Source organism: Podarcis melisellensis (genome assembly GCF_964234715.1).
Source record: "Podarcis melisellensis genome assembly, chromosome: 10".
Classification (NCBI taxonomy): Eukaryota; Metazoa; Chordata; class Lepidosauria; order Squamata; family Lacertidae; genus Podarcis; species Podarcis melisellensis.
The window spans coordinates 45490981-45515842 of record NC_138542.1 but is presented as its reverse complement, the minus strand read 5'-3'; the positions used below and the strand labels follow the sequence as shown (position 1 = coordinate 45515842).

At 43.6% G+C, this 24862-nt stretch overlaps 1 protein-coding gene and 1 long non-coding RNA gene across 3 annotated transcripts in view; both read left to right on the top strand.

Moving 5' to 3' along the window:
- Positions 1-23631, top strand: part of L3MBTL2 (L3MBTL histone methyl-lysine binding protein 2) — a 28432-nt gene extending 4801 nt beyond the window's left edge. Inside the window, exons 2-17 of one of the 2 annotated variants that reach the window (XM_081929212.1) lie at positions 3799-4057; positions 6110-6243; positions 7539-7662; positions 8166-8245; positions 9330-9447; positions 10741-10875; positions 13559-13647; positions 16545-16776; positions 17064-17140; positions 18369-18473; positions 19018-19165; positions 19735-19817; positions 20564-20798; positions 21436-21501; positions 22717-22884; positions 23177-23631. In XM_081929212.1, coding sequence (XP_081785338.1) covers positions 3799-4057; positions 6110-6243; positions 7539-7662; positions 8166-8245; positions 9330-9447; positions 10741-10875; positions 13559-13647; positions 16545-16776; positions 17064-17140; positions 18369-18473; positions 19018-19165; positions 19735-19817; positions 20564-20798; positions 21436-21501; positions 22717-22884; positions 23177-23457 — 2334 coding nt within the window. In that variant the 3' untranslated portion in view covers positions 23458-23631. Of the gene's footprint in view, positions 1-3798; positions 4058-6109; positions 6244-7538; positions 7663-8165; positions 8246-9329; positions 9448-10740; positions 10876-13558; positions 13648-16544; positions 16777-17063; positions 17141-18368; positions 18474-19017; positions 19166-19734; positions 19818-20563; positions 20799-21402; positions 21502-22716; positions 22885-23176 lie in introns of both variants that reach the window. The other variant, XM_081929213.1, reaches the window with a different exon arrangement.
- LOC309379716 lies at positions 501-1591 on the top strand. The gene is made up of 2 exons (XR_014172618.1): positions 501-1161; positions 1382-1591. It is a non-coding gene; the product is annotated as an uncharacterized lncRNA (long non-coding RNA).
- Positions 23632-24862: the final 1231 nt, after the last annotated feature.

Here is a 24862-nt window from a genome sequence, read left to right as displayed (position 1 = left end):
GGGGGCGGCCGCCAAGACCACATAACACCGGTCTTGAAAGACCTATATTGGCTCCCAGTACGTTTCCGAGCACAATTCAAAGTGTTGGTGTTGACCTTTAAAGCCCTAAACGGCCTCGGCCCAGTATACCTGAAGGAGCGTCTCCACCCCCATCGTTCTGCCCGGACGCTGAGGTCCAGCGCCGAGGGCCTTCTGGCGGTTCCCTCATTGCGAGAAGCAAAGCTACAGGGAACCAGGCAGAGGGCCTTTTCGGTAGTGGCGCCTGCCCTGTGGAACGCCCTCCCATCAGATGTCAAAACGATAAACAACTACTTGACATTCAGAAGACATCTTAAGGCAGCCCTGTTCAGGGAAGTTTTTAATGTATGATATTTTAGTGTTTTCTGGTTTCTATGGAAGCCGCCCAGAGTGGCTGGGGAAACCCAGCCAGATGGGCGGGGTACAAATAATAAATTATTATTATTATTATTATTATTATTATTATTATTATTATTATTATTATTTTATTCTCCCATAAACATGCATTGAACATAGGTGGGAAATGTCCTGATGGTTATACTTGCAAAAAGTGGTTAAGATTGGACGAATCTGCTTGAAGTAATCTCTACTGGATGTGGCCAGATTTTTGTCACCCCAAATTGTAGTGGGCAGATACTATGGGTATCTGCTGCCTGCTTGACATTGCAATCTTCTTGAATTAGAAAGAAAAGCCAAGGTGGTAGGATGTTTGACTGCACTGGCTTCCTCAGTATGTTGCTAAACTCACAAAGGGGCTTAACATCTCTTTCTGCTTCACTGTTTACCTCATGTCTTTACAGAGCTGGGCTATAGTCATGGCCACTTACCCCCAAAGTCTGCTTAACTCACTTGTTTGCTTCGCTGGGGTTCCCCACATACATTTCTGCCTACAGTGTCCTAACATTGCTTGAATCCAGCAAGTAGGAGGGGGAACTAGATGTACAGTTATCGCTGTCTCTTTTTGCCAACTGTGTTTAACATCCTGTCTGCTTTGCCCCTAAATTTCCGATGTGTAGAAGGATTGTACAGGTCAGTGGATTTAAAAGTGTGTTCTGGCCTTCTGGGCAATTTTACCAATTCTGGCAATCCTGAAAGGTAACATGTCTGCACTTATGGATTATCTCATATACAGTGGTACCTCAGGTTACATACGCTTCAGGTTACAGATTCTGCTAACCCAGAAATAGTGCTTCAGGTTAAGAACCTTGCTTCAGGATAAGAACAGAAATCGTGCTCTGGCAGCAGCAGGAGGCCCCATTAGCTAAAGTGGTGCTTCAGGTTAAGAACAGTTTCAGGTTAAAAACGGACCTCTGGAACGAATTAAGTACTTAACCCGAGGTACCACTGTAATACACTGCCTAAGAGAGGAGCAGGTGCAGGGCATGTTTCATGTAGTCAGTTGAGTCAGGGTGACGTCTAGGCCCAATGGACCAGGGTATAGCTTCAAATGGACTTGAGACAAGCTATTGAGAATTCCCCAGAATCCTCTGCAATATGCAGAAATTCCACAGCAGATGCTCATGAGTTCTCCGGGGAAGATGCATCAACATAGACAGTATTCCCTGAAAGAAAATTTTTTGGAAAATGCTAGCAAAGTTTGAAGTTATGAAACGTCAAAGACTGAAATGATATACTGTACAGTTATATCACCCCCCCCCCATTATTCTAGCTTGATTTTGTGTACTCCTTAGAATGTACATCAGTTTTATTTTTTTTCTTCTTTTTGTGCTATTGTCCACTACTACAACACCTCAAAAAGTCAATCCTAAAATTTTGAGAGTTATCATGACTTCTGGATTAAAGATTTTATAACACAGAGATGAACAGAGATGTATCTTCATGTTGTTACTCATATATATCCCACCTTCCCTAATAAACTTGGCTGGACTTGACACCAGTTGAAAACGCTTCCATTCTCCTGGAATTTTAACGGATATTATTTGTTTGTCCAATTAACTTTCTTTTTGTTAAGAACCAAAGAAGATCTCTGCTGGATCAGACCTAAGGCCTGTCTAGCCCTGCATCTGATAATTTGCTTGTCCTTTTCTGCAGCTCTTCCAGTTTACTCTTCCACTTACTGTCTGAAAAATATTTTCACTTGATATTTAATATGTGTTGGTTTTAAATTGTTCTAGGTTGTTGTTGTTGTTGTTAGCTGCTTGGGCTTAAAGGAAACATCACAGTATTTTAAATAAATATGTAATATTTTAAGAGGAGCATATTGGGGGAGTATAGGACCTCATCATTAGTGGAAGTACCGACACTTGTTTTTTTTTTAAAGTAATATTTATTAAAATTTTAAAGGTTACAAAAAGAAAAAAGAGAAAACACCAAATTAAGCAAAAACAAGGCAACACATCACAATAAGGAAAAAGAAAAAAAAGAAAGAAAAAACAGAAAAATAGAAACAATTAAAAAACACAACGAACCTTCCCATAACTTATATTGCATTTGCTTGTTTCCTTGACCTCACACCTCCCTTTTTTTGTATTCTAGTTCGGTTAGCTATTTCAGCAAATCCTTTCCATCTTTCACAGTTTTTGTCCTATAATTTATATTAATATAATGTAACTTTACATTCCCTCCTTTCACCAATTAACAATCTATTTTTACTTAATCCTTTATAACATTTCTGCTAAAACCACATGACTTCATTCCAACATCCTTCTAACGTTCCTTAATTTTACAATGTTTCTGTAAATAAACTTTAAATTTCTTCCAATCTTCTTTCACCGACTCTTCTCCCTGGTCTCGGATTCTGCCAGTCATTTCTGCCAGTTCCATGTAGTCCATCACCTGCATCTGCCATTCTTCCCGGGTGGGTAGATCTTGTGTCTTCCAGTACTTTGCAAGAAGTATTCTTGCTGCTGTTGTAGCATACATAAAGAAAGTTCTATCCTTCTTTGGCACCAATTGGCCGACCGTGCCCAGGAGAAAGGCCTCTGGTTTCTTCAGAAAGGTATATTTAAATACCTTTTTCATTTTATTATAGATCATCTCCCAGAAAGTCTTAATCCTTGGGCATGTCCACCAAAGGTGAAAGAATATACCTTCAGTCTCTTTACATTTCCAACATTTATTATCGGGCAAATGATAAATTTTTGCGAGCTTGACTGGTGTCATGTACCACCTATAGATCATTTTCATTATATTCTCTCTTAAGGCATTACATGCCATAAACTTCATACCTGTGGTCCATAACTGTTCCCAGTCAGCCATCATAATATTATGTCCAACATCTTGTGCCCATTTAATCATAGCTGATTTCACAGTTTCATCCTGAGTGTTCCATTTCAACAGCAAGTTATACATTCTTGACAAGTTCTTAATTTTGGGATCTAACAGTTCTGTTTCCAATTTTGATTTTTCCACCTGGAAGCCAATTTTTTGGTCCAAATTATATGCCTCCATTATTTGGTAATAATGGAGCCAGTCTCGCACTCTATTTTTTAGTTTTACAAAACTCTGTAGTTTTAATCTGTCTCCCTCTTGTTCTAAAATTTCCCAATATTTCGGCCATTTGGCCTCCATATTGAGCTTTTTCTGAGCCTTCGCTTCCATTGGTGACAACCACCTTGGGGTTTTATTTTCAAGCAAGTCCTTATATCTTATCCAGACATTAAACAGTGCTTTTCTGACAATATGGTAAGTACCGACACTTCCTTGGCTAATAGCCTGCTCAAATGATTCTGCCTCTGATATATGTGAACTGAATGCCTCTTTCCCACTATCATGCCTGTGGGTGTGTTTCAAATCTACTCCGGTCTGTTTTGCTGCTAGTTGGAGTCTCCGGCCCATTGCAAGTCCTCATCCTTGGAGCAGAAGAATGAGGAGCAAGTCGATGATGACTTGGACCTCTTTGGGGGTTATGATAGCTGCCGGCGTTACAGCAGCAGTGGAGAGAGTGGCAGTACCTCCTTCCTGGAAGACTCTAGTGAGAATGAAGCAGCAGATCGAGAAGCTGGGGAACTGCCTACATTGCCTCCACAGGCCCAAAAACCTACCAGCCGATTGCCAGATGAAAGTGGTTCTGAGCCAGGTACTGGTGTTTTGTGGCAAAGGAAGGCTGTAAATGATTGAATACAAAGCAGCTTTAGTCTTTCTAAAGTGGGGATGGGGTAGAGAGAGTTGATGGAATATACTACATTTGGAGGATGAGCCAAAAAGAAATATAATATCAGCTTTTTAACAGGGAGAGTGTGTGTGATATATTATCTCATACAGACATGGTGAGGGAGTATTGCATATACGGAGTATGCCTAGCCATATGGTATTGCATGAAGAAACAGTGGTGTGTAAAGATCTTCCATCTGAATTCTTCCAATTCAGAATTTCACTATCATGCAGTTCTGCCCACTTTTTAAATCTACAGGGGCCTTGCCCCCAAGAAAACAATTTCAAACAAACTATTTTTTTTTAAAAAAAAAAAGTTTGGCTAAAGATTTTGACATACATTTTCCATGAATTCAGTGCAGTTATGGGAACTCGTATGTAGAAATACTGTATGTTATAATTTGAACATTAAATTGCGTTCAAATTTTTACACTTGTTTTTAATGGTAGCTTTAAAACAATGCAGCCTGAAAATATATGTCTTATTAAAAAAACATGAAATTAAACAATTCAATTATTCTATATTGTTTCGCAAGCAAAGTTTCTGCCCAGAAAATTCAAATTTTGTACTCAAAATCCATTTGAGAAATAAACATTTTTTTAAAAAAAAAGTACAATCTTGATAATTTGTTCTTATCGTATTCCTGGTGTTAAGCTTCCTTAGTAAGAAGGTTTGTGTTGAGAGGAGACGTGTGCAGGGCCAGACTTGTACATTTGGGGGTAATGTGTCTAAAAATCATGAAACAGGACCAGTGCAAATCCCGCAAGGTGGGTTATATGTACACAGCTGAGTGTACCAGACCGTATCTAGCAATTCCTCATGATGAGCTACAAACCTTTCTTGAAAATTGTGGAATGGGGATATCACTATGGAGCTAGATACAGTTGGGGTTACCAACATGGTGCCCAAGGGTGCAGTGGTGCCTCTTGCTCTCTGCTCCCTTCATCATGAGGTGGCTTAGATGCTTTCCGATTCCCCCCTTGAAAAGTACATAGAAGCAAAGGAGGAAGTTGAAAGAATTAGAAAGTAGAGTGAGCAAGTGGGTAGGAAGGAAAGGGGAAGTGAGCTATGGGACTGTGCATGTATGAAAACGGAATGGCCAGGAGAGACAGAAGATGGTGACAGAAAGAGAGAGAAAGAGGGGGAGAGAGAGAATGTGTGTGTGTGTGTGTTGGTGTGCATATACCCAGAGGACCCAAAAGCTAGCCATCCTTTGTGTCCAAAATGAGAGGGTGGAGTAGAGGCTTTTTCCAATCCATTAGGTCGCAGCTTTGGTGGTGGAATTTATTTAAGTTATCAAATTCTGGCTTCAAGACAAAATTCTGCAATCAGGAGTCTATCTGCATTGTAACACATTTCCTGTGTTGGAGCACTGCCATACAGAGGTGCTTTTGGGCAGCCTCATAGGGTGTGCTTGTGTGATGTTTGGGTCAACCCATGCAATTCCTATTGGAGGTACAGGTTCCCTCTTGAGCGCCAAGCTAATGGAAGTAGTTTATCTCTTTGCTTTATAGTCAATACTATGCAATGCAATGCAGTACTGTCAGCTTTGTGTTTTTTATCCAACTTGGTTGATGCTCCTAGTGGCCAGTGCAATAACTGGCACTCTCTAACTCCTTCAGGTGTCTCTCTTTGGGATCCTGAAGCACACTATGGGCTCTGCTCTCTCTAGTTGAAATGCTGATCCGCTATTGAAATGCCAGGACAAGAGCAGTTTGTGTCAGTAGCAACAAATGCCCCTTTACTTCCCCCTTTGTTGCTACCTGCCCTTCTTACATGCCAACTGGCTCTAGGATTCCCCCTAGGTTCACCCCTTGTTTTGGGGGTGGGTGAGACATAAACAGTTCCTCCTAGCTTGGAGGAGGTGGTGGCTCCCAGTCAACCTAAGTTTAATCATCCCCGTTGGTAGCCTTGGGCTTTTCTGGTGGAACTGAATTGCTTCCTGCTGCTGAGGCCTATTATATTTGTGCCCCCTCAGCTGTCTGTGAGATGTGTGGGATTGTGGGCACAAAAGATGCCTTCTTCTCCAAGACCAAACGTTTCTGCAGCGTCTCCTGCTCCAGAAGCTACTCTTCAAATTCCAAGAAGGCCAGCATCCTGGCAAGGCTGCAGGTGAGCAAGGCCCACTTAACGAGGCCGCTGTTTGCTAAATGAGGCATGAAAATAACAGTAAGCAGTGCTGGATGCGTGCCAGGGATATTCGAAAAGCCATTCTCCTATGAAGCAGGGACTTCAGGTGCTAGGAGGCACCTAGCAGACAGCCACACTGGATAACTAATAATTTGGAAGTAGCTTTTGGCAGGGGAGGGGAGAGTTGCGGTTGGAAAAGCCATGCTTTCCCCATAGAATTGCACACCCACATGCACCAGCATATTAAAGATCACTTAACACAGAACAGTTGCCCTTGTAACTGCTGTTTCATATTTGCAAACAGGTTACTGAAGAGGCCCTTTCCAATGCTTGCTTTTGTGGAGTGTGATTTAAAAAGCAAACATTGTCAGTGATTGTAATGAAAAAACACAGAGTGGTGGTTATTGCAGATTGACTAATCTCTCAAAAACACACAATCTTGTATAAGTAAGCCTTATTTGGAATCTCTAATATTGTACAATTAAGAAATTGTGAATATGACACCAGGGGTGGTGGTTTATTTCAAAATTTAGAATAAAAAGAATCCCTCTCATACATTTCCTGTATGAGAGGAAGCACCAGAAGGGAGAAAAAGGACGACCCCACTAGTTGACAGGGCACAGCATAGTTCAAAGATAAGAGAGTGAGTTGGAGGAGAAGAGGGATTCCTCAAAAGAAAATGAAGGAATCGGGTAGGTTTTAGGAAATAAGTTAGTTCTTTCTGTTCTTGATATCATTTCCTTCTCCATAACTTGGAGTCAGCCTTTCAGGGACAGAGTTCCATATTTTACAATCATGTCAACCACTCTGAGCATGTGTATAAAAGGCAAGGGAAAGATTAATAGTTGTTTTTGTCATCGTCTTGTGAAAGTAGCAGAAAGTTCTGCATTGCGCTCCTTTTCCGTTTGAATGGCAAAAAGAATTCTCTGGCACCTTTGGAAAACTGCAAAACATACGGTTGCATGAGCTTTCCTAGGCCAGGAGTAATTTTGTCAGATACATCTTATGAGAGAAGCAATAGTCTTTGAAATGTCATGTCACATCTCTTCATATACAGATAACAAAGTTACTTCTCATTTAGGAAAGCTACTTGTAAGCCGTTTCAGTGCCACAAGACTTTCCTGTACTCGTTAAAGCTGCCCTTCTGGTTTGATCCATTTAACCTGCAAATCTATCACAGGCAGCAAGATTTGTCTGTCTGTCCCTTGTGTCACTGGAAGGCTATTGGGAATTAACATCTCCTTATCGTTTTGTTTTGTCTTGTCACACTTTCACAGGGCAAACCACCTACGAAAAAAGCCAAAGTCTTGCACAAGGCAGCCTGGTCTGCAAAAATTGGGGCTTTTCTCCATACGCAGGGGACAGGGCAGCTGGCAGATGGAACGCCAACTGGCCAGGATGGTAAGTGCTGGCAAGTGGGCAGAGGAAGTAAGAGGCTGTTGCTTGCTTCAAACCTCAAGGTGAATAGGAAGTTCATCAGAACCATGCACAAAAGTATTTCTGGTTGAATAGCATATGCCAGCTGAAAGAGAAGAATGAATGTATAACCGCTATAGATGTGGATGCAAGGTGAAGGAGTGCCTTCATGGCACAGAGAGAGAGAGACTTGCATCCCCTTCCTGTTTTTTGGTGGTGCGTTTCAGACTTGTTGGCCTTGTAAACTAGTCTCTACTTTTGGATAAGTCTAAAAACGTCTGGACTGTTCCGCGCTCTCTATAATAGCTATTTTCTCCTTTCTGCTGGATAAAGATGTCTGAGCTCTTCGGAAACTCGCAGTATCTTACACCAAGAGGATGATGCTCCAATAGAAGATGTCCCTATATCTGTCCTTGTCCTATTGTGGTGAATCTGTTTGCCAACCTTGAACCTTCTGTGTTGAGATGGTCTCTTGTGTCCCCTCCCAGCTCTCATCGTTGGCTTTGACTGGGGAGCGTACCTGCAGGACCATGGATGCAAGGCTGCGCCTGTTGGCAGTTTCAAACATGTGAGCACTCCCTACTTTCCATCAAGCCCACATATGTTGTGTTGCAGCAGAACCTAGGCTCCTGATAAGATAAGAAGGGTCCCCAGGAAAGTGCTGGGAGTAGCTTAAATTTTGTTTTTAAACAAGAATATCCAATCAAGATGACTTTGAATATCCATATTGTAAACTGTGTGCTGTGATTTCTAAATGATAAAAAGCTTAATAGTATCCTGCAAATGGGACGCGGGTGGCGCTGTGGGTTAAAGCACAGAGCCTAGGGCTTGCCGATCAGAAGGTCGGCGGTTCAAATCCCTGTGACGGGGTAAGCTCCCGTTGTTTGGTCCCAGCTCCTGCCAACCTAGCATTTCGAAAGCACATCAAAGTGCAAGTAGATAAATAGGTACCGCTCCAGCGGGAAGGTAAACGGTGTTTCCGTGTGCTGCTCTGGTTCACCAGAAGCGGTTTAGTCATGCTGGCCACATGACCCGGAAGGTGTACATCTGCTCCCTTGGCCAATAAAGTGAGATGAGCGCCGCAACCCCAGAGTCGGCCACGACTAGACCTAATGGTCAGGGGTCCCTTTACCTTTATCCTGCAAATGGATCTCAATTAGATTTGGCATTCAGCTTAAAAATATGTGAACAATTAAATTTAGTGTCGCCCGAAAGGGGAACATTTAAACAAATTGTTAGCTAACATTAAAACTAGTGCAAACTGTTATGACCATAAAATAAGTATAAGCTGTTCTACAATAATGAGAAACCCTGCACTGTATGATTAACAATGCTCTATTCACGGCTGTGAAGATGGCCAACTTCAGACTCTCCATCTGGTGTTGGAGGTAATGCCTCCTTTTCTCCCACAATCACATTTTTACCTAGAAAGGTGCTAGAGAAACGGAAGCTAACAGAGTTAAGGGCACAAAGTTCTTCGTTAAAAGCAATTCCCTCACCTGCTCATCACACGTGTGCACAATAGCACATCCACACACACACACACACACACACGCACACACACAAGCAAATATAAATTATTCTGACATTTTGCTATTCTTTCTATGCCTACCTGTTTTTCTGCTTCAATCTGTTCTCCACTCCATCATCAGGTGCCTCTTTATGATCAGTGGGAAGATGTGATAAAAGGGATGAAGGTAGAAGTGTTAAACAGTGATGCTGTGCTCCCCAGTCGTGTGTATTGGATTGCCTCTGTTGTTAAGATTGCAGGTGGGTCTCTTGGGGGGGATAACAGAAAAAAGTAATTTACTTTCCTTATTGTTATTTGAATGTAAATCTGCTTCCATCTGGAGACTTGAGGCAGGCAACATATTTAAAAGGGAATAAAAGCAACACCATTATAATACGTTATGTACAGTACTTACTTTTTAACACTGATATGCAGCTATTCAAGCAGGTTTCAGATCTATTGCGCAAAACATAATTTAATTTGAAAACTTACATTAAAAGCATTATTGATAAAAGCAGCCCAAGAGAAGTAACAGAACAGAGAATTAGCAACACAGCAATGGAAGGCTCTCTTTTCCTTTTCAAAAGGGGAGGTTTTAGCTTGTCTTTTAAAAGGACAGTAGAGAGGAGGCTGCATGCACCTCTTGTGGAAGGGCATTCCAAAGAATTGGGGCTGCAACAGAGAAGGCCCTGCTTATTGTAGAGAGTAAGCTCACATCCACAGTAGCTGGAATCTGTACCAAGGCCTTATTAGTAGATCTCAGTTTTCTAGGGAAGTTCATTTGGCAGTGCAAGAGCTATAGCAGTGATTTCCCAACCTTTTTGGTATGGCGACTCATAAGCCCAAATTTACCTGGCATGGTAGGTGACCCATTGATATATTGTCAAATGAATTTTGGACCTCAGGTCTTTGGCAGCCATCAGTTTCATGCATTTTAACTGCATGTTTGCCTATTTTATTACCACTGCTTAAGACAGGCATAGGCAAACTCGGCCCTCCAGATGTTTTGAGACTACAATTCCCATCATTCCTGACTACTGGTCCTGTTAGCTAGGGATGATGGGAGTTGTAGTCCCAAAACATCTGGAGGGCCGAGTTTGCCTATGCCTGGCTTAAGACATCCCAGTAAAAATAATAAAGCCTGTGACCCACTTGCAGGTCATAGCCCACAGTTTGGGAAGCATTCTGCCAGAGCACCGGTGGAATAGGCTTCCAGACTTGCCATGTTGTGCTGTGTCCCAACCCAGGGTTCCAGATGGGCCTTGAGAGCATTCTTGGTAACAGGGCATACCTGTAAAAGATTTGGGGAGCTGAATTAGGACACTAGGCTATCTTTCCAGCTGGCAAAGTTATTCAGGCTGTGGAGCAGCTTCCTAAAACAAGTGGTAGAAGCCCTGTGGTTGGGGGCATCCAATGGCCCCTACACTGAGAACAGAGTTTGTCTTGAAGGAACTTAGTGCGATAGTTATCAGAAAAGGAGGGTGACAGTGTTCGAGACGTAGTAAAATGTTCTCTTGTTTTCCTTTTCTGTCTCCAAAAATCAATCCTTGCAGGATACAAGGCACTGTTACGTTACGAAGGCTTTGAGAATGACTCTAGCACTGACTTTTGGGTCAACTTGGGTACTGTGGACGTTCACCCTATTGGCTGGTGTGCTGTCAACAGCAAAATCCTGGTGCCTCCCCAGTGTAAGTGTCTTTGAGTCTTGCCTAGGTTTGGGGGTTTATTTAACTCACAATTTGCATCATTGCCTTTTCTCAAGTTGGATCATGCCCATTAATCCTATACGCTGCACGTTGGAATACATTGGGAACATTAGCAAAAAGTTATCAAATTGCATGTATACTTGTAAATTTGAGAGTTTTTACAATATGACAATTTTTGTTTAGTGGACTGAGAAAGCAGAGATGAACGAGAAATGGGTGTATTGGGGAGGACGGCTGTCTAGGCCAAATAGTACAACCCCTTGTTCTAGATTACTGTCCCACTAGGATGTGTCATTTTAGGGGGTAAAACTTAATTTTTGCAAAATTCTTCAGAAAGCAGTCTTAAAAATATGTTTTTGAGCGTGAGGAATTCAAATCTGCTATTATTTTCGTGACTGGACAACATTTAGCTTGGTAAGTCTACGTTTGATAAAAAAACGCATAAACTGCTTTTAAGAAAACCAAAGAATTTTAATTTTACCTTCTGAAAGTGTGAGGTAATGCCTAATAATAATGATGATGACAATAAAAAAATAACGTATAATATAACCGCAAGTACTTGGCAATCATTTTAAATTACCTCTGTGCAATTTTACACACATTCTGAGTACCATGCGAAACTAAATTATATTAATTTAACCAAAATGTCTTTTGAATTACCAAGTCATGTTACAACTTTTTAACAACCCTCATTTTTGAAAAGTTGGGTGGCCATTTGTCGTGGGTGCTTTTGTTGCATTGCAGGGGGTTGGACTAGATGACCGTGAGGACCCCTGCCAACTTTACAATTCTATGATTCTATGACCTTTAAAGCCCTTTATGGCTCAGGACCACAATGCCTCAAGGACCACCTCTCCCCATATGAACCAGTCTGGACCCTACAAACTTTTGAGACATTTTGCTGTAAAAGCAACTGGTAAATGAAATAAATAAAATAAGTAGTTATTGCAGGTTGGGTAATTTAACTGCTTGTAGTGCAGAACTTTCCCTTGTCAAAATGTAAAGAAATTTACTGCACTTTAAGGTGATCTGTAGTCACCTCTAAAGTTTCCATCAAAAATCTAGAGCCTGTTCAGGGTGGTAGTATGTTGAGACTTAGATGTTGCTGATGCTTTTGTTGGGAGACTACAGTGGTGCCTCGCAAGGTGAAATTAATTCGTTCCGCAAGTCTCTTCGTCTTGCGAGTTTTTCGTCTTGCGATGCACGGTTTTCCATAGGAATGCATTGAAAATCAATTAATGCGTTCCTATGGAAACCGCCTTCCCCCGACCTCTTTTGGCGGGCGGCATTTTAAAATCGCCCGGGACAGTGGAGGACTTCTCCGCTGTCCGGGGCGATTTAAAAGCCCCTGGGAAGGCAGGCAGGGGGGACAAAGACTTTTGCCCCCCGCCTGCCTTCAGAAGAGGTCCAGGACAGCCTTCGCGGACCTCTCCGCAAGCAGCGGGAGCGCTCCTTGCGGAGAGTTGCCAGCGCGCCCAGGCTTCGCGGCCCCGCCGCCGGGCTTCGGGACATCGTTCCGAAGCCGGGCGGCGGGGGGAGGCTTTCCCGCCCCGCCGCCGGGCTTCGGGACGATGCCCCGAAGCCGGGCGGCGGGGGGAGGTGTTCCTGCCCCGCCGCCCAGCTTCGGGACATCGTTCCGATGCCGGGCGGCGGGGGAGGCTTTCTCGCCCCGCCGCCCGGCATCGGGACGATGCCCCGAAGCCGGGCGGCGGGGGGAGGCTTTCTCGCCCCGCCGCCCGGCATCGGGACGATGCCCCGAAGCCGGGCGGCGTCCTGGACCTCTTCCGAAGGCGGGCGGGGGGCAAAAGTCTTTGCTCCCCCCTGCCTGCCTTTCCGGGAGAGCGGAAAAGGCAGCGCTGCCTTCCCGCTCTCCCGGAAAGGCAGGCAGGGGGGAGCAAAGACTTTTGCCCCCCGCCCGCCTTCGGAAGAGGTCCAGGACCTCTTCCCAAGGCGGGCAGGGGGCAAAAGTCTTTGCCCCCCCCGCCTGCCTTCAAAAGCCGTCCGGGATAGCGGGAAGCGCTTCCCTGCTATCCCGGACCGCTTTTAAAATGCTGGCGGTGGGGAGCAAAGCCTTTCGCCCCCGCCGGCCTTCCTGGACCTCTTCTGAAGTCCGGAGGGGGGGAAAAGGCTTTGCTCCCCACCGCCAGCATTTAAAAAAAGGTCCCCGAGATTTCCCTATGGGCTTTCGTCTTGCGATGCAAGCCCATAGGGAAAATCGTCTAGCGAAGCGTCGCAAAAACCGAAAAACCCTTTCGTCTTGCGGGTTTTTCGTCTTGCGAGGCATTCGTCTTGCGGGGCACCACTGTACAGTGTTTTGAAGGAGCAAAGCAAGTTGCTGCAGGTAATTTTTGGGGTGAGTGTAAGCTGAAAGGAGGCTTTAAGTTTAACCAGAGAAGAAGAAAAATGAGGAAATCCCTGCGTTTCATTCTTCTGCAGGAATGAAAGGCATGCTGAGTTTATTTTTTTAATTATATGAAGATCATTATCCCAGCCTTCAACCACATATGTAATACTGAGGGCAATTTATAGCAGTTAAAAATCATGCTTTCATAATAAAACAACAGTACTGTATACAGACACAACCAAGACAGTCATAATGGATAAAAACAAAATTCTCAAATCAAAAGTATTATTTACCTGGGCAATCTTATACCTCTTTGTACAGCCATCCATTCAAAGTACACCGACTGGAAGGGGTACCTCATGAAAAAGCTTGTGGGAGCCAGGACTATCCCTGTGGATTTTCATATAAAGGTGAGGGAAAAAATCTCCCCCCCCCCCCCGCACACAGAGGAAAGAATCAAGGCATTTCTGCTTATCCATTCTTCCAGTAGCCCAAGCTGGTGCCCTCACCATGTGTAGAAATACACCACCCATCATCCTTGACCATTGCTCATGCTGGCTGGGGCAAATGTGAATTGTAGTCCAAACATCCAGAGAACACAAAAGTAGGAAGCTGTAGTAGCCTGTTCAGATTTAATATGGCCTGCAAGCCATGCTGGAGCTCACCTCTGTCCGGAAGGCCTGGTGATACTTGGTGATAAGGGAAAGACACTTCTACAAGCTCCACACCATACATTTATAGCACTCTTATAGCATTTCAACACACGCAGCTTCCCCCAAAGAATTTTGGGAACTGAGAGGGTGCTGAGAGTTGTTATGATACTACCCCTCACAGAGCTACAACTCCCAGAACCCTTAACAAACTACAGTTCCCATGAACCCCTGGTAGAAGTGCTTTAAATGCATAGTGTGGATGTGAATGCAATGCATTGAAACACACAATGTGTTTCAGGACTGAGCCGTGTCTGGGATAAGCAGCATAGCATAAAGTTGGTAGAATTTTCTTCAGAGTGTTTGGGTTTTGCCCAGTGCATTGTTTGATATGAACAGAATGTGTTAGCTGTAATCTCCCACATTCGTGACATGATGTCCTTCAGTTTAAAAGACTAAATAAAGAGCAATTAAAACCCTGCTGTTTGGTCTGTTCCCTTCACTAGCTCACCTAAAAACTCAGTTTAGCTGTATATGCTGCTGGAGGGAGAGGGGCGCCCCCTGCTGGCACATTTTAGAAAGGGATCTTTGGCCGGAAGGGATTTTTCTTCATAATCTGTGCCTCTGAATAGTGAGATGGCGGACTGAGGAAGAGCTTTTGCAATTTTAGCTTCCACATTTAAACAGGCAAACAGGCACGAACCAGTGATTCAGGGTTGGAATCACTAAGCAGTGTTGATTAGTCTCTTCAGAATGTTCATTGTGAGAGGGTAATTAGTGTTATGCTTCATTATGCCTCCTTTTCCCTCCCCCCTTTTACACGGCTGCCTTGGCTAGAGATGGTATATTAGGCTGTTGGGGGCAAGGAGACTTCCTTTTTGGGGGAGACTCAGTGAGCTACTCCTTCTAAGTGATATCAAGGTTGCAATTATTTGCAACTGTGTTTCTACTGCAATCTGTTGGATCTGCTTTTAATAAATTTGGGTAGGATCAGGCAGAAGGTCATTGTTTAATAATAATGCTTTGTATATATTTTTTTCCTCTAGAGCTTTTTTAAAAGTTCAGAGTGCTTCTCATATATTATCTCAGTAATCTTTACAACAGATAATACCGAATGTTAGCCATTATCAGAGCAGACCCACTGAAAACAATGGACTTAGGTCCATTTGTTTCAGTAGGTTCACTCTGGGTATGAGTTAGTTGGGTACCCCGCCCCCAGTCACATTGTATTTTTTATTATTAAATAATTTTATTAATTTTCAAGAAGCCAGTAGCATTGTAAAGTAGGTCAGTTATACAGTGGTACCTCTGGATACAAACGGGATCTGTTCCAGAGCCCCGTTCACATCCTGAAGTAAACACAGCCCGTGTCTGCGCGTGCATGGGTCACAATTTGCCGCTTCCGCGCATGCGCATGATGTCATTTTTGACCGTCTGCGCATGCGCGAGTGGCAAAACCCGAAAGTAACGCGTTCCGTTACTTCCGGGTCGCCGAGGAGCACAACCCGAAAGCGCTCAACCTGAAGCAACTTCAACCCGAGGTATGACTGTATCCACATATGGCAGATTTGTGCAGGGGACACGAGAGTCTGGTTTGCCAGAGTTCATGCCAGAGTTGTGATTTTATTATTATTATTAATAATAATAATAATAATAACCCTGCCCATCTGATTGGGCTTCCCCAGCCACTCTGGGCGGCTTCCAACAAAATATTAAAATACAGTAATGCATCAAACATTAAAAGCTTCCCTAAACAGGGCTGCCTTCAGATGTTTTCCTGGTTCGTAGCTCCACCTCCTGGTTTACATCACTTTGTTGGCTAAATCTGCTTCTGCCAGAGATGTGGGGCATGATCCCTTAACACAGAATATGAACCCAAGGAAGGTTCTGGAATTTTGACTGAGACTTTCCCCACAACAAAACAGTCTGTGTGGTATTAGGGTACCTTGGGCAAGCCTCTCTCTCTCTCCCAGCCTAGCCTGCCTCACTGGGTTGTTGTGAGGATAAAGGGAGGAAGAACCATGTATGCTGCCCTGAGCTTCTTGAAGAAAGGGCAGGATACAAATGTAATAAATCAGGTTAAATTGTGGTTTTATTTATCTAAATGCTCTGGGCGACACAAAAGTGGCAATGGCAGCATTCACATTTCATGGTAAATAATAGTTAATGGTTTAGTATGAATGCAGAGATGACTTGCTTTACTGCTTCATGAGCAGGGCCAACAAACCCTGGCCCCTGGCTTAATACTGCATCGGAACTGGGGATTCAATCAAATTAGTCCAGAAGCCAAAATTTATTCAAATGTATTACTAAACCAAGGCCAATGGTTCATGACTCCCACTTGAGCTAGAGAAGGAGTAAAGTGGGAGACATGTCTGCATTCATGCTAAACCATTAACTATGGGTGTATGACCTGGGCTACTGAAAGTTTTTGGAAAAAAATCCAATCTGAATGGATGGCCGAATGCTTTTTTGTTGACATGGAAGCATCAGCATTTGGGGGTTTTTTGAATTCATGCGGCATCCCATGTTTAAGAAGAACTGCAAGGCTGCACTCTAGAGGAGGAAGCGTAAAAGTGCAGAGAGTTGCGCAATCTCTGTGGTGGAGAGTCGCAGACATGGAAGGCAGCAGAGCATCTCTCTTCTTGTTTACTCAGATGACTGAGAACATGAAGTATCCCTTCCGCCAAGGCATGAGACTGGAAGTGGTGGACAAGACCCGTGTTTCTCGGATACGTGTGGCTGTCGTGGACACCGTGATTGGTGGCCGCTTGAGGCTTCTCTATGAAGACGGGGACAGCGTTGATGATTTCTGGTGCCACATGTGGAGCCCCTTAATCCACCCTGTTGGCTGGTCTAGAAGGGTTGGCCATAGCATAAAGAGAACGGGTGAGGATTTACATAGGAGAAAAACTACTCTTCTTCTTGAAGTATATATTTTAACCTTTCAAATTGTTGCAGATATAATGTATTCCTTCCTTTTAAAGAGATTGGTTATTTGACGGTTTTTAAGATGATGAGAGTGTTTGAAATGTATGCTGTGGCAAATAAACTATTTTTAAATGGAAGAAGAAGAAGAATTTTCCTTGCCAAAAGATGACCGCTAACTAGCAAATTTGAGATGTCTTGTTTCACTCTTTCTTACTTTCAATATCCTTTTATATCTTTGCTGGAAGAAAAATCTAATGACATGGCACACCACCCTACCTTCCGGAAGATCTACTGTGATGCTGTTCCATATCTCTTCAAGAAGGTGGGAAAGGTTTATGGTCTCTTTCTTTTCTTTGGTCTCCAAGTGAGATGGGATTTGCACCATTTGGGCGATTGGTAGTTTATGGAGCTCTTGAAATCTCTCTCCTGCCTTGCAAGGGACTAGCTGTTGTAGCGCCCAAGGAGCTCAGTGTTGTATGAACCAGTCAGGGGGGGGGGGCTTCTCTGTGGTGGCTCTCCATAGAATCACTTTGCCCTGGAACTGAGACAGGCACCAGTACTGTTGGTGTTTCAGCACCTTCTGAAGTGCCTCTTCCCAGGCTTTTGCTGATGTTTAGTTCTTTATAGTTTAGTTCTGTATACCTGCAGGAGCGTCTCCACCCCCATTGTTCATCCCAGACATTGAGGTCCAGCTCTGAGGGCCATCTGGTAGTTCCCTCACTGCAAGAAGTTAAGTTACAAGGAACCTGGCAGAGGGCTTCTTGGTAGTGGCACCCACCCTGTGGAATGCCCTCTTGTCAGAGGTCAAGGAAATAAACAACTATCTGACTCTTAGAAGACATCTGAAGGCAGCCTTGTATAGGGAAGTTTTTAATGTTTGGTGTTTTACTGTGGTTTTATAATTTGTTGGAAGTCACCCTGAGTGGCTGGGGCAACCCAGTCAGATGGGCAGCAAATGAATAAAGTATTAGTAGTAGTAGTGGAGGTATTATTGTTAATTTGCCCTCAATTGCTGCTGCATTTTATTTTTCAAAGATTTAACACTGTTTTACTTTGCTTAATGGATTGCTGTCTTTTTTCTGTTGTGCTTTGAGATGCTCTTTAAAAGACAGTATATGAATAAACAGATTACAATGTTGAGCTATTGGGGATAGGGCACAGGACCTGCGTGAGTTGAAAGCAAAACAAGGATGGCTTGCAGCAAAAATATGGGGAAGACTTTCTGTGGTTGGAAAGAGTCATTCCACTATTGAAGGACTAGACCTTGGAGGAAGCTTAAGCAATGGGAGATGTTGTCTTTCCCTTTATCGTGCTTATCCTACTTGGCCTTCCAACCATGCTGTGACGTAGGTCACTGCTGTTCTCGTGTATCAGATAATTAACTGAGAACAAGAGTGCTGCTTCCCCAAGGCCAGCCAGCAAAGCTGGAAAACAATTTGAACTCCTACGCCCCAATCACCAAGGTCAGTCTTTCTAGTTACCCACACATGTCCCTGCCTGTGTTTTATTTCTTTATCACCAACTTCTTTCTCATCCGTAATCTCTTCCAGGTGCGCGCTGTCTACCCAGAAGGTCGCTGGTTTGAGGAAGGCATGAAACTGGAAGCCATTGACCCTTTGAATATGGGCAACATTTGTGTGGCTACTGTCCGTAAGGTATGCCAGTCTGAAAAGAAGGAGCGGCTGCTTCAGCCAAGCACAGCGTTTTCAAGGAATTGGGAGTTAGACTTTGAAGGGAAAAAGGAACTGCTTTGGGGTTGTTGTTTTTTTACAAGGAAACGATGTATGATTTTTTATGAAATAAAAAATTAAGCCTCTAATTTATATACCTTAAAGCCAACTGATTTGGGCCAGTGGGCAGATTTCGAATTTTGAGAAAACGTTGGAGGCAACAGTCACAAAATAGCGGCTATGTGCTATGAGTCTGCTTTTTAAAAAATCTAGTAATGCTTGTACAGTGTTGATGGGATGTTCAAATCACACACATGTGAGTGCAGATCTTGGTTTTTGAAAGAAAAGCAAGTTATGAATATTTTAGAAATAAATGAGTGAGAAAATTAAGAGGCAAGTATGTTATATTTAGGCACTTAACACCATAGAGTGCTCCAGCTCTTCTCTCTGTTGAGTTTAGAAGCTGCTATTATGAAATACTTTAGAACAACCTTCAGGTTCGCTTTCTCACCCCTGGCCTGTCTTTCAGGTCCTTTTAGATGGCTATCTCATGATCGGCATTGATGGTGCGGCCTCTGAAGATGGTTCTGATTGGTTCTGCTACCATGCTTCCTTGCACTCCATTTTCCCTGTCAATTTCTGTAAGCAGAACAACATTGAACTGACGCCTCCGAAAGGTGAGGACCCCAAGCTCTCCTCCTCTTTGCTTGCTTCCGTGGCAGATTGAGCTCCTTCCCTGCAAAATAGAATGCTAAGAAAGCCTTGCTTGTGTTAGACTATAAGTGTGAAGCCGACATACTCTGTTTCTTCTTTGCCATCGAGATGGCGATCTCTGTTGTTGTTCCTGCCCAAGAAAATTGGGAGTTTGGCTGGAATTCAGTTTCTGTCTTGCTATTCTCCTGCATTTGCTCTGAATAGAATGCCTGCCTCTGAATCTTGCCGTTTCCATGCTTCTCTTTTGGGGGCATCGGAGGGCTATACAAAAGCTGGTGTTCATCCTTTGCTGCCTCTGCACTCCTCTGGAAACAAGAACTACTTGGTTTTCTGAATAGCTATTGCATTGTGTTCTGTCTGAAACGTTGTTTTTGCTTTGCCCCACTGTAGCTGGCATTGGCTGCTTCTTGGGCAAATATGTGCAAGGGGATAGGCAATAACTTGCATGCTTCTCCTGCTCCTTCTGGTTGTGGTGTTTATGAGGGGGGTGTTTCATTCCAGTAACATGCCCCCCCCCAACTTCATACTTCAGGGCATGATGCCAAGACCTTCAATTGGACAAGCTATCTAGAAAAGACCAAGTCAAAGGCTGCACCAGCACATCTGTTCAACGTGGTGAGTACCATGTGGAAGGGGGCAAGTTCACAAAGGCACCAGCATCACCCCAAACTAGTCGCTCTGTTGTTGAGAATCAAATGGCCTTATGAGAAATGCCATTATATGCAGTGCAGATGCAAGCATTCTTATGAAATATTGTGTAAAGTGTTTCCCTGAAGCTACAGAAAATGGCAATCAGATTTATGAAGGGTTGTGAATGGCTTCCCTAAGTGGAAAGGTCCAAGTGTCTGGGATATTTTAGTCTAGATAGGGAAGTAAGGTTCATTTCGTACGTAGAATTTCAATGATCACCCTTGACAGTGTGCTTTGCTGAAAAGAGATCAAGAAGACTGCACTCTGCAGCAGAGTCAAATCTCTCATTTATAACTTGGCATTGGTACTGCTAACTTAAATGTGTAGGGCCCCCCGGTTTAAATTCCTTCCTTGCCTCATTACAAATATCATTTCTGGACACTCATACTGTCCCTCAACTTAAACTGCTAAGTTTCCCCAGTAGAATTAGCTATTTATTTTTTAAAATATTTATTTAATAATAAAAAATTACAGCTCGCTCTGTGTGTGTGTGCGTGTGTGTGCGCGCGCATACACTTAAAAATTTAAAATCAGAGCAGCATGCAGAATTTGGATTTCTGAGAACAAGAACGTTGAGTGCCTTCAATAAATAAATGGAAGGAGGGAAGGAAGCCCTCATGGATGTATATTATTATTTGAGGTTGGGTATATCGTGCTGCTCCTTTTCCCAGGATTGCCCTAACCATGGCTTCAAGATGGGTGCCAAGCTAGAAGCAGTAGACTTGATGGAGCCCAGGCTTATCTGTGTGGCCACAGTGAAGCGAGTGGTACATCGGCTCCTCAGGATACACTTTGATGGTTGGGACAGCGAATATGACCAGTGGGTGGACTGTGAGTCCCCAGATATCTATCCTGTGGGCTGGTGTGAGCTGATAGGCTACCAGCTACAGCCCCCAGTAGCACCAGGTAAGAGAATGTATCTTCTTTTCATCCATCACCACCAGTTTCACTCAAGGTGTGTTGGTGGCAATCTGACCTATTCCTTCCACCTGACCCACCCTATGTCTTTATTGCATAGCAAACCTGGACATGTTAAAGGCTGGGAACCAGCGTGGGCAGGTTCAGTAGCTGATGAGGAACTGAAGCTGAAATCAAAACAACAGGAGCTCCCTATTTTGAAGGAGGGAGGATGTTTTCAAGCAGAAATGGCCGTTAAACTGATTCTGCTCTCAACACCAGCTCCATATACATGCAGTTCACTCAGTGAGGACTAGAGCAGCCTTTTGGCTTTGTTCCTCTACCTTTGAATTACCTTACTCTGAGCCACTGACGTTCTTTACAAGATGAAATCATTATGAGGCCCCAGAATAAAATGTACAAAGGTAGCAAACTTGGGGGCTTGGGGGAGACTAGACAGAAAACTGTCCTCCTCTGTCTCCTCTACCTTTTTATACAAAGTGTTCTGAGCCTGTTAAACTGGGAACGAATCATGAACCCTCCTGCTTTGAAACCTTGTGCAGCTGTGTCTTTATACTTAGCTGCTGCTTAACGTCTCCTGTGTCCTGTGTAGCTTCTGATTGTAGATCTGTTTCCTCGGTGGCAGAGCCTGTGTCACCAGTGCCAGCTAAGGAGGTGCCGAAGAAGAAGCGAAAGCCGTATGGAAGGAAAAGTGAGTGGCAATTGGAACAACCTTGTCTCTATGATTCATCTTAATAACAAAGCAAATATTGCAAGGTTTGATACTAAGGCATAAGCCTGCTGCAGATAGTATGCTGCCCAGAACTACCAGTGCACATGCAAGGAACATTAAGGTACAGAAGATGGGGGTGGAACATTTGCCTGGACTATCTTCTGTGAGGATGGCATTGCAGAATAGAGTAGCTTGAAATGTGGATGATGGGACTGTCTGACAGGGCATGAAATGGACTGCCTCATTGTTTGCTTGGGCCTTGTCCCATGCATTCTTGCATATCACTCTAAGCTGTCACTATTGGGATTGGGATTCTCGATTGGATGGACCACATATATGACTTGGCTCTATGACAGGGATGATGAACCTGTGATTCTTCCAATTTTGTTGCACTACAATTCCCACCATCCCTTTTATCATCCCATTGTCCCTCTGTCACCCTGAGCCTTAAAGGAGCATGCCTTTCTTATGATGCCGATGAGGATGGCTTGCTGTGAGGTAACGCCAAATAGGGCCCTTCTCTGTAATACCAAAGATCCTTCTATGAGGAGGTGCCAGGTGCCTGCATCTGGGACCTTGTTTGTGCAGAACATGAGCTATGGCTCTTCAAGAATTGTGGCTACAACAATTGTGTTTGAAACCCTGAGCATCTCTTACTAAAAGGGTCTCTGTTAACTTGGCGGGAAATAAGCTCTGGCTGAATATCAGATGACTGTAGTGGACTAATTGAACCATAGGCCTGATGGCCAACGCCAACTAAATATACTAAACATAAGAGAGCCAGTGTGGTGTAATGGTTAGAGTGCTGAACTAGGATCTAGGAGACCGGGGTTCAAATCCTCACTCAGCCATAAAGCTCACCTTGTAGTTTAAACGAAACAAAAATGGCGATCAGTAGCACTTGTGTCAGTGTTGTAACGGTGTGTTTAGAGAATTGTTTGATTGTTCAGCATCCTGCTAAGTTCACTGAGTGGCCTAACCTATCTTGCGAGATTCCTATGAGTCTTAACTCTAGCTCTCTTTGAAGTAGTCAACCAGTGTCTGGAGTAACTTCAGCTGCACTGAGAGCTCACTTGACTGAATGCTGCTGCCATACAAAAAAACAACAACCCTTCACAACAAGATGTTAATAGAAAAAGCAAAACAGTCACAACGGTGGGTTTTCTTATAACTGCCTTTCTTCTGTATACAAAGGGAAGAAGATGACTGCTAAAGCCCGTTCCATCAAGCAAGCAGCAAAGAAGACGGCTGCCCCCGAAGTAAAGAAGAAAGCACAGGCTGCCAAGAAAAGGGCTGCCCCTAAAGCAAAGGACGGCACACAGACTGCAAGCAAGACCTCACTGAAACCAGCTTCTGATGAAAGTAAGTTAAAAGGGGTGTCACTTATTCCTACATTTTTGCTGTCCCCCCTTCAGTGGGATTGGAGATGGGAAGGTGGTGGTTGTGTGAATTAGCTATTTTCCTGCTCACCATTTCCAGTGCAGAATCTGCTTGCTGTTGTAGGAAACTCCAGTCACAGGTCTCCCAGCCTTGGAACATAGGGATGCAATTTACTACAAGCTTTTGCTATTGCTTATTTCTTACATGTGTATGTGCGTGCTCTGAGGCTTGTGTCCTGCGATGTAAATGTAGCCCCTCTCTCTGTTTCTTGCAGTTGTTGCTGTGGAGGTGAAAGAAGAAATTCTTGACGATTCAGCAGTGGAACTTGAAGCCCCACTGCTACCAGTACCAATCAGCTGCTTAAAGGATGAAGATATGGACACGGAATCCCCACTGAGTCCTATGCCAGGCGGCTGCTTAAAGGATAAGGATATTGAACCAGAAGCTCCAGCAACCTCTGTGCTGCTCAGCTGCTTAAAGGATGAAGTCATGGAACCAGAAACTCCAGCAAGCCCAGTACTGATCAGTTGCTTGAAGGATGAAGATGTAGACTAAAGCTTCATGCGACAAAGTGACTTGATGTTCTTTCGCCACAGTCCTTGAAGAAATCAGGAAAATGCTGGCCTCATTTGCGGGGGCATGGACCACAGTTTATAAAGCTGTAGTTTTTTTCATAGTTGATGGATCACCTCAAAATAAAAAAGGAAAAGCTCTCAAAACAAATTCCACTTAATTCCACTTTTTACATAAAGGCAAGCCCATGGCAGGAGCCAAGGATGAACTTCTCCATTTCAGATCTCTGTAGGGAGGTGCTTCCAGTCATTCTAAACTTGCATCAATTGAGCCAGAATCTAGATAAGTGCCAATACAGTAAAGAACCACATCCATTATATGCTACAGTGGTACCTCGGGTTACAGACGCTTCAGGTTACAGACTCTGCTAAGCCAGAAATAGTACCTCGGGTTAAGAACTTTGCTTCAGGATGAGAACAGAAATTGAGTGGTGGCGGCAGTGGGAGGCCCCATTAGCTAAAGTGGTGCTTCAGGTTAATCAGGTTAAGAACAGACCTCCAGAACGCGTTAAGTTCTTAACCCGAGGTAGCACTGTATTGGGAACTTCTTTCCCAAATTATCTCTCTCTTCCTCTGTGCTACATTGTTTCTTCCTGCCATTTTGGCCACAGAGTCTAAGAAGGCACAGGACACATGAAATCAAATTACATGTGAGCCCAATGCACTTTGGAGCATCCCATTTTCCTCTGTGAGGAGTAGGAGTATACAATTGCACACACCCCCTGTTGTACTATGAACAGAGTGAATCAATTCTTTGACAATAATGAGAGGAGAAAAACGTATTGCAACCCTTTCTGTAAATAAAACTGCATGTTTATTTTGCCCTTTTGTTGAATAAACTCAGTCAGAATACCTTGTGTTTGGAGTCTTTTCTGGTCTTCTCTGGTCAAGAAAATATGGGTACCAAGGGCATACAGAGGCAACTTGTGCATTGTTTGCTGGTTCTAAAGTACATCTGTCTGCAGGGGGGATTGCTTTGCCTTTTGTCTTCTCAGGCAGAATGGTCCCCAGGGTCAAAACCACAACACCAAAAGTATGATCCTTTTCACTTTTATAATACTATATATTAGAGAAAGTGTTTCCAAACCAGAACACACAAATCTTTTTAAACATATGCGCTATAGACATGTGCTAGGAACATAATGCATGGAATGACATTTAGTTTTCCTTTTCTGGCTCAACTCCTCTTTCTCTGCTGCCATTGCCCCAAAATTGTGTTTCTTCCCTCCTTCCCCTTTGCTATTTGCATTTATTCCCAAACTACCTAAAGTGTGACAGCTGGAATCTAAAGGGATTGGAATGTGCTATTATGGCATGTTGCATTTCTAAAGCAGGGTGGGTAGACTTACGGCTTGTTGGTTCTGCTGAGCCTTTTTCTTTCTGTTAGC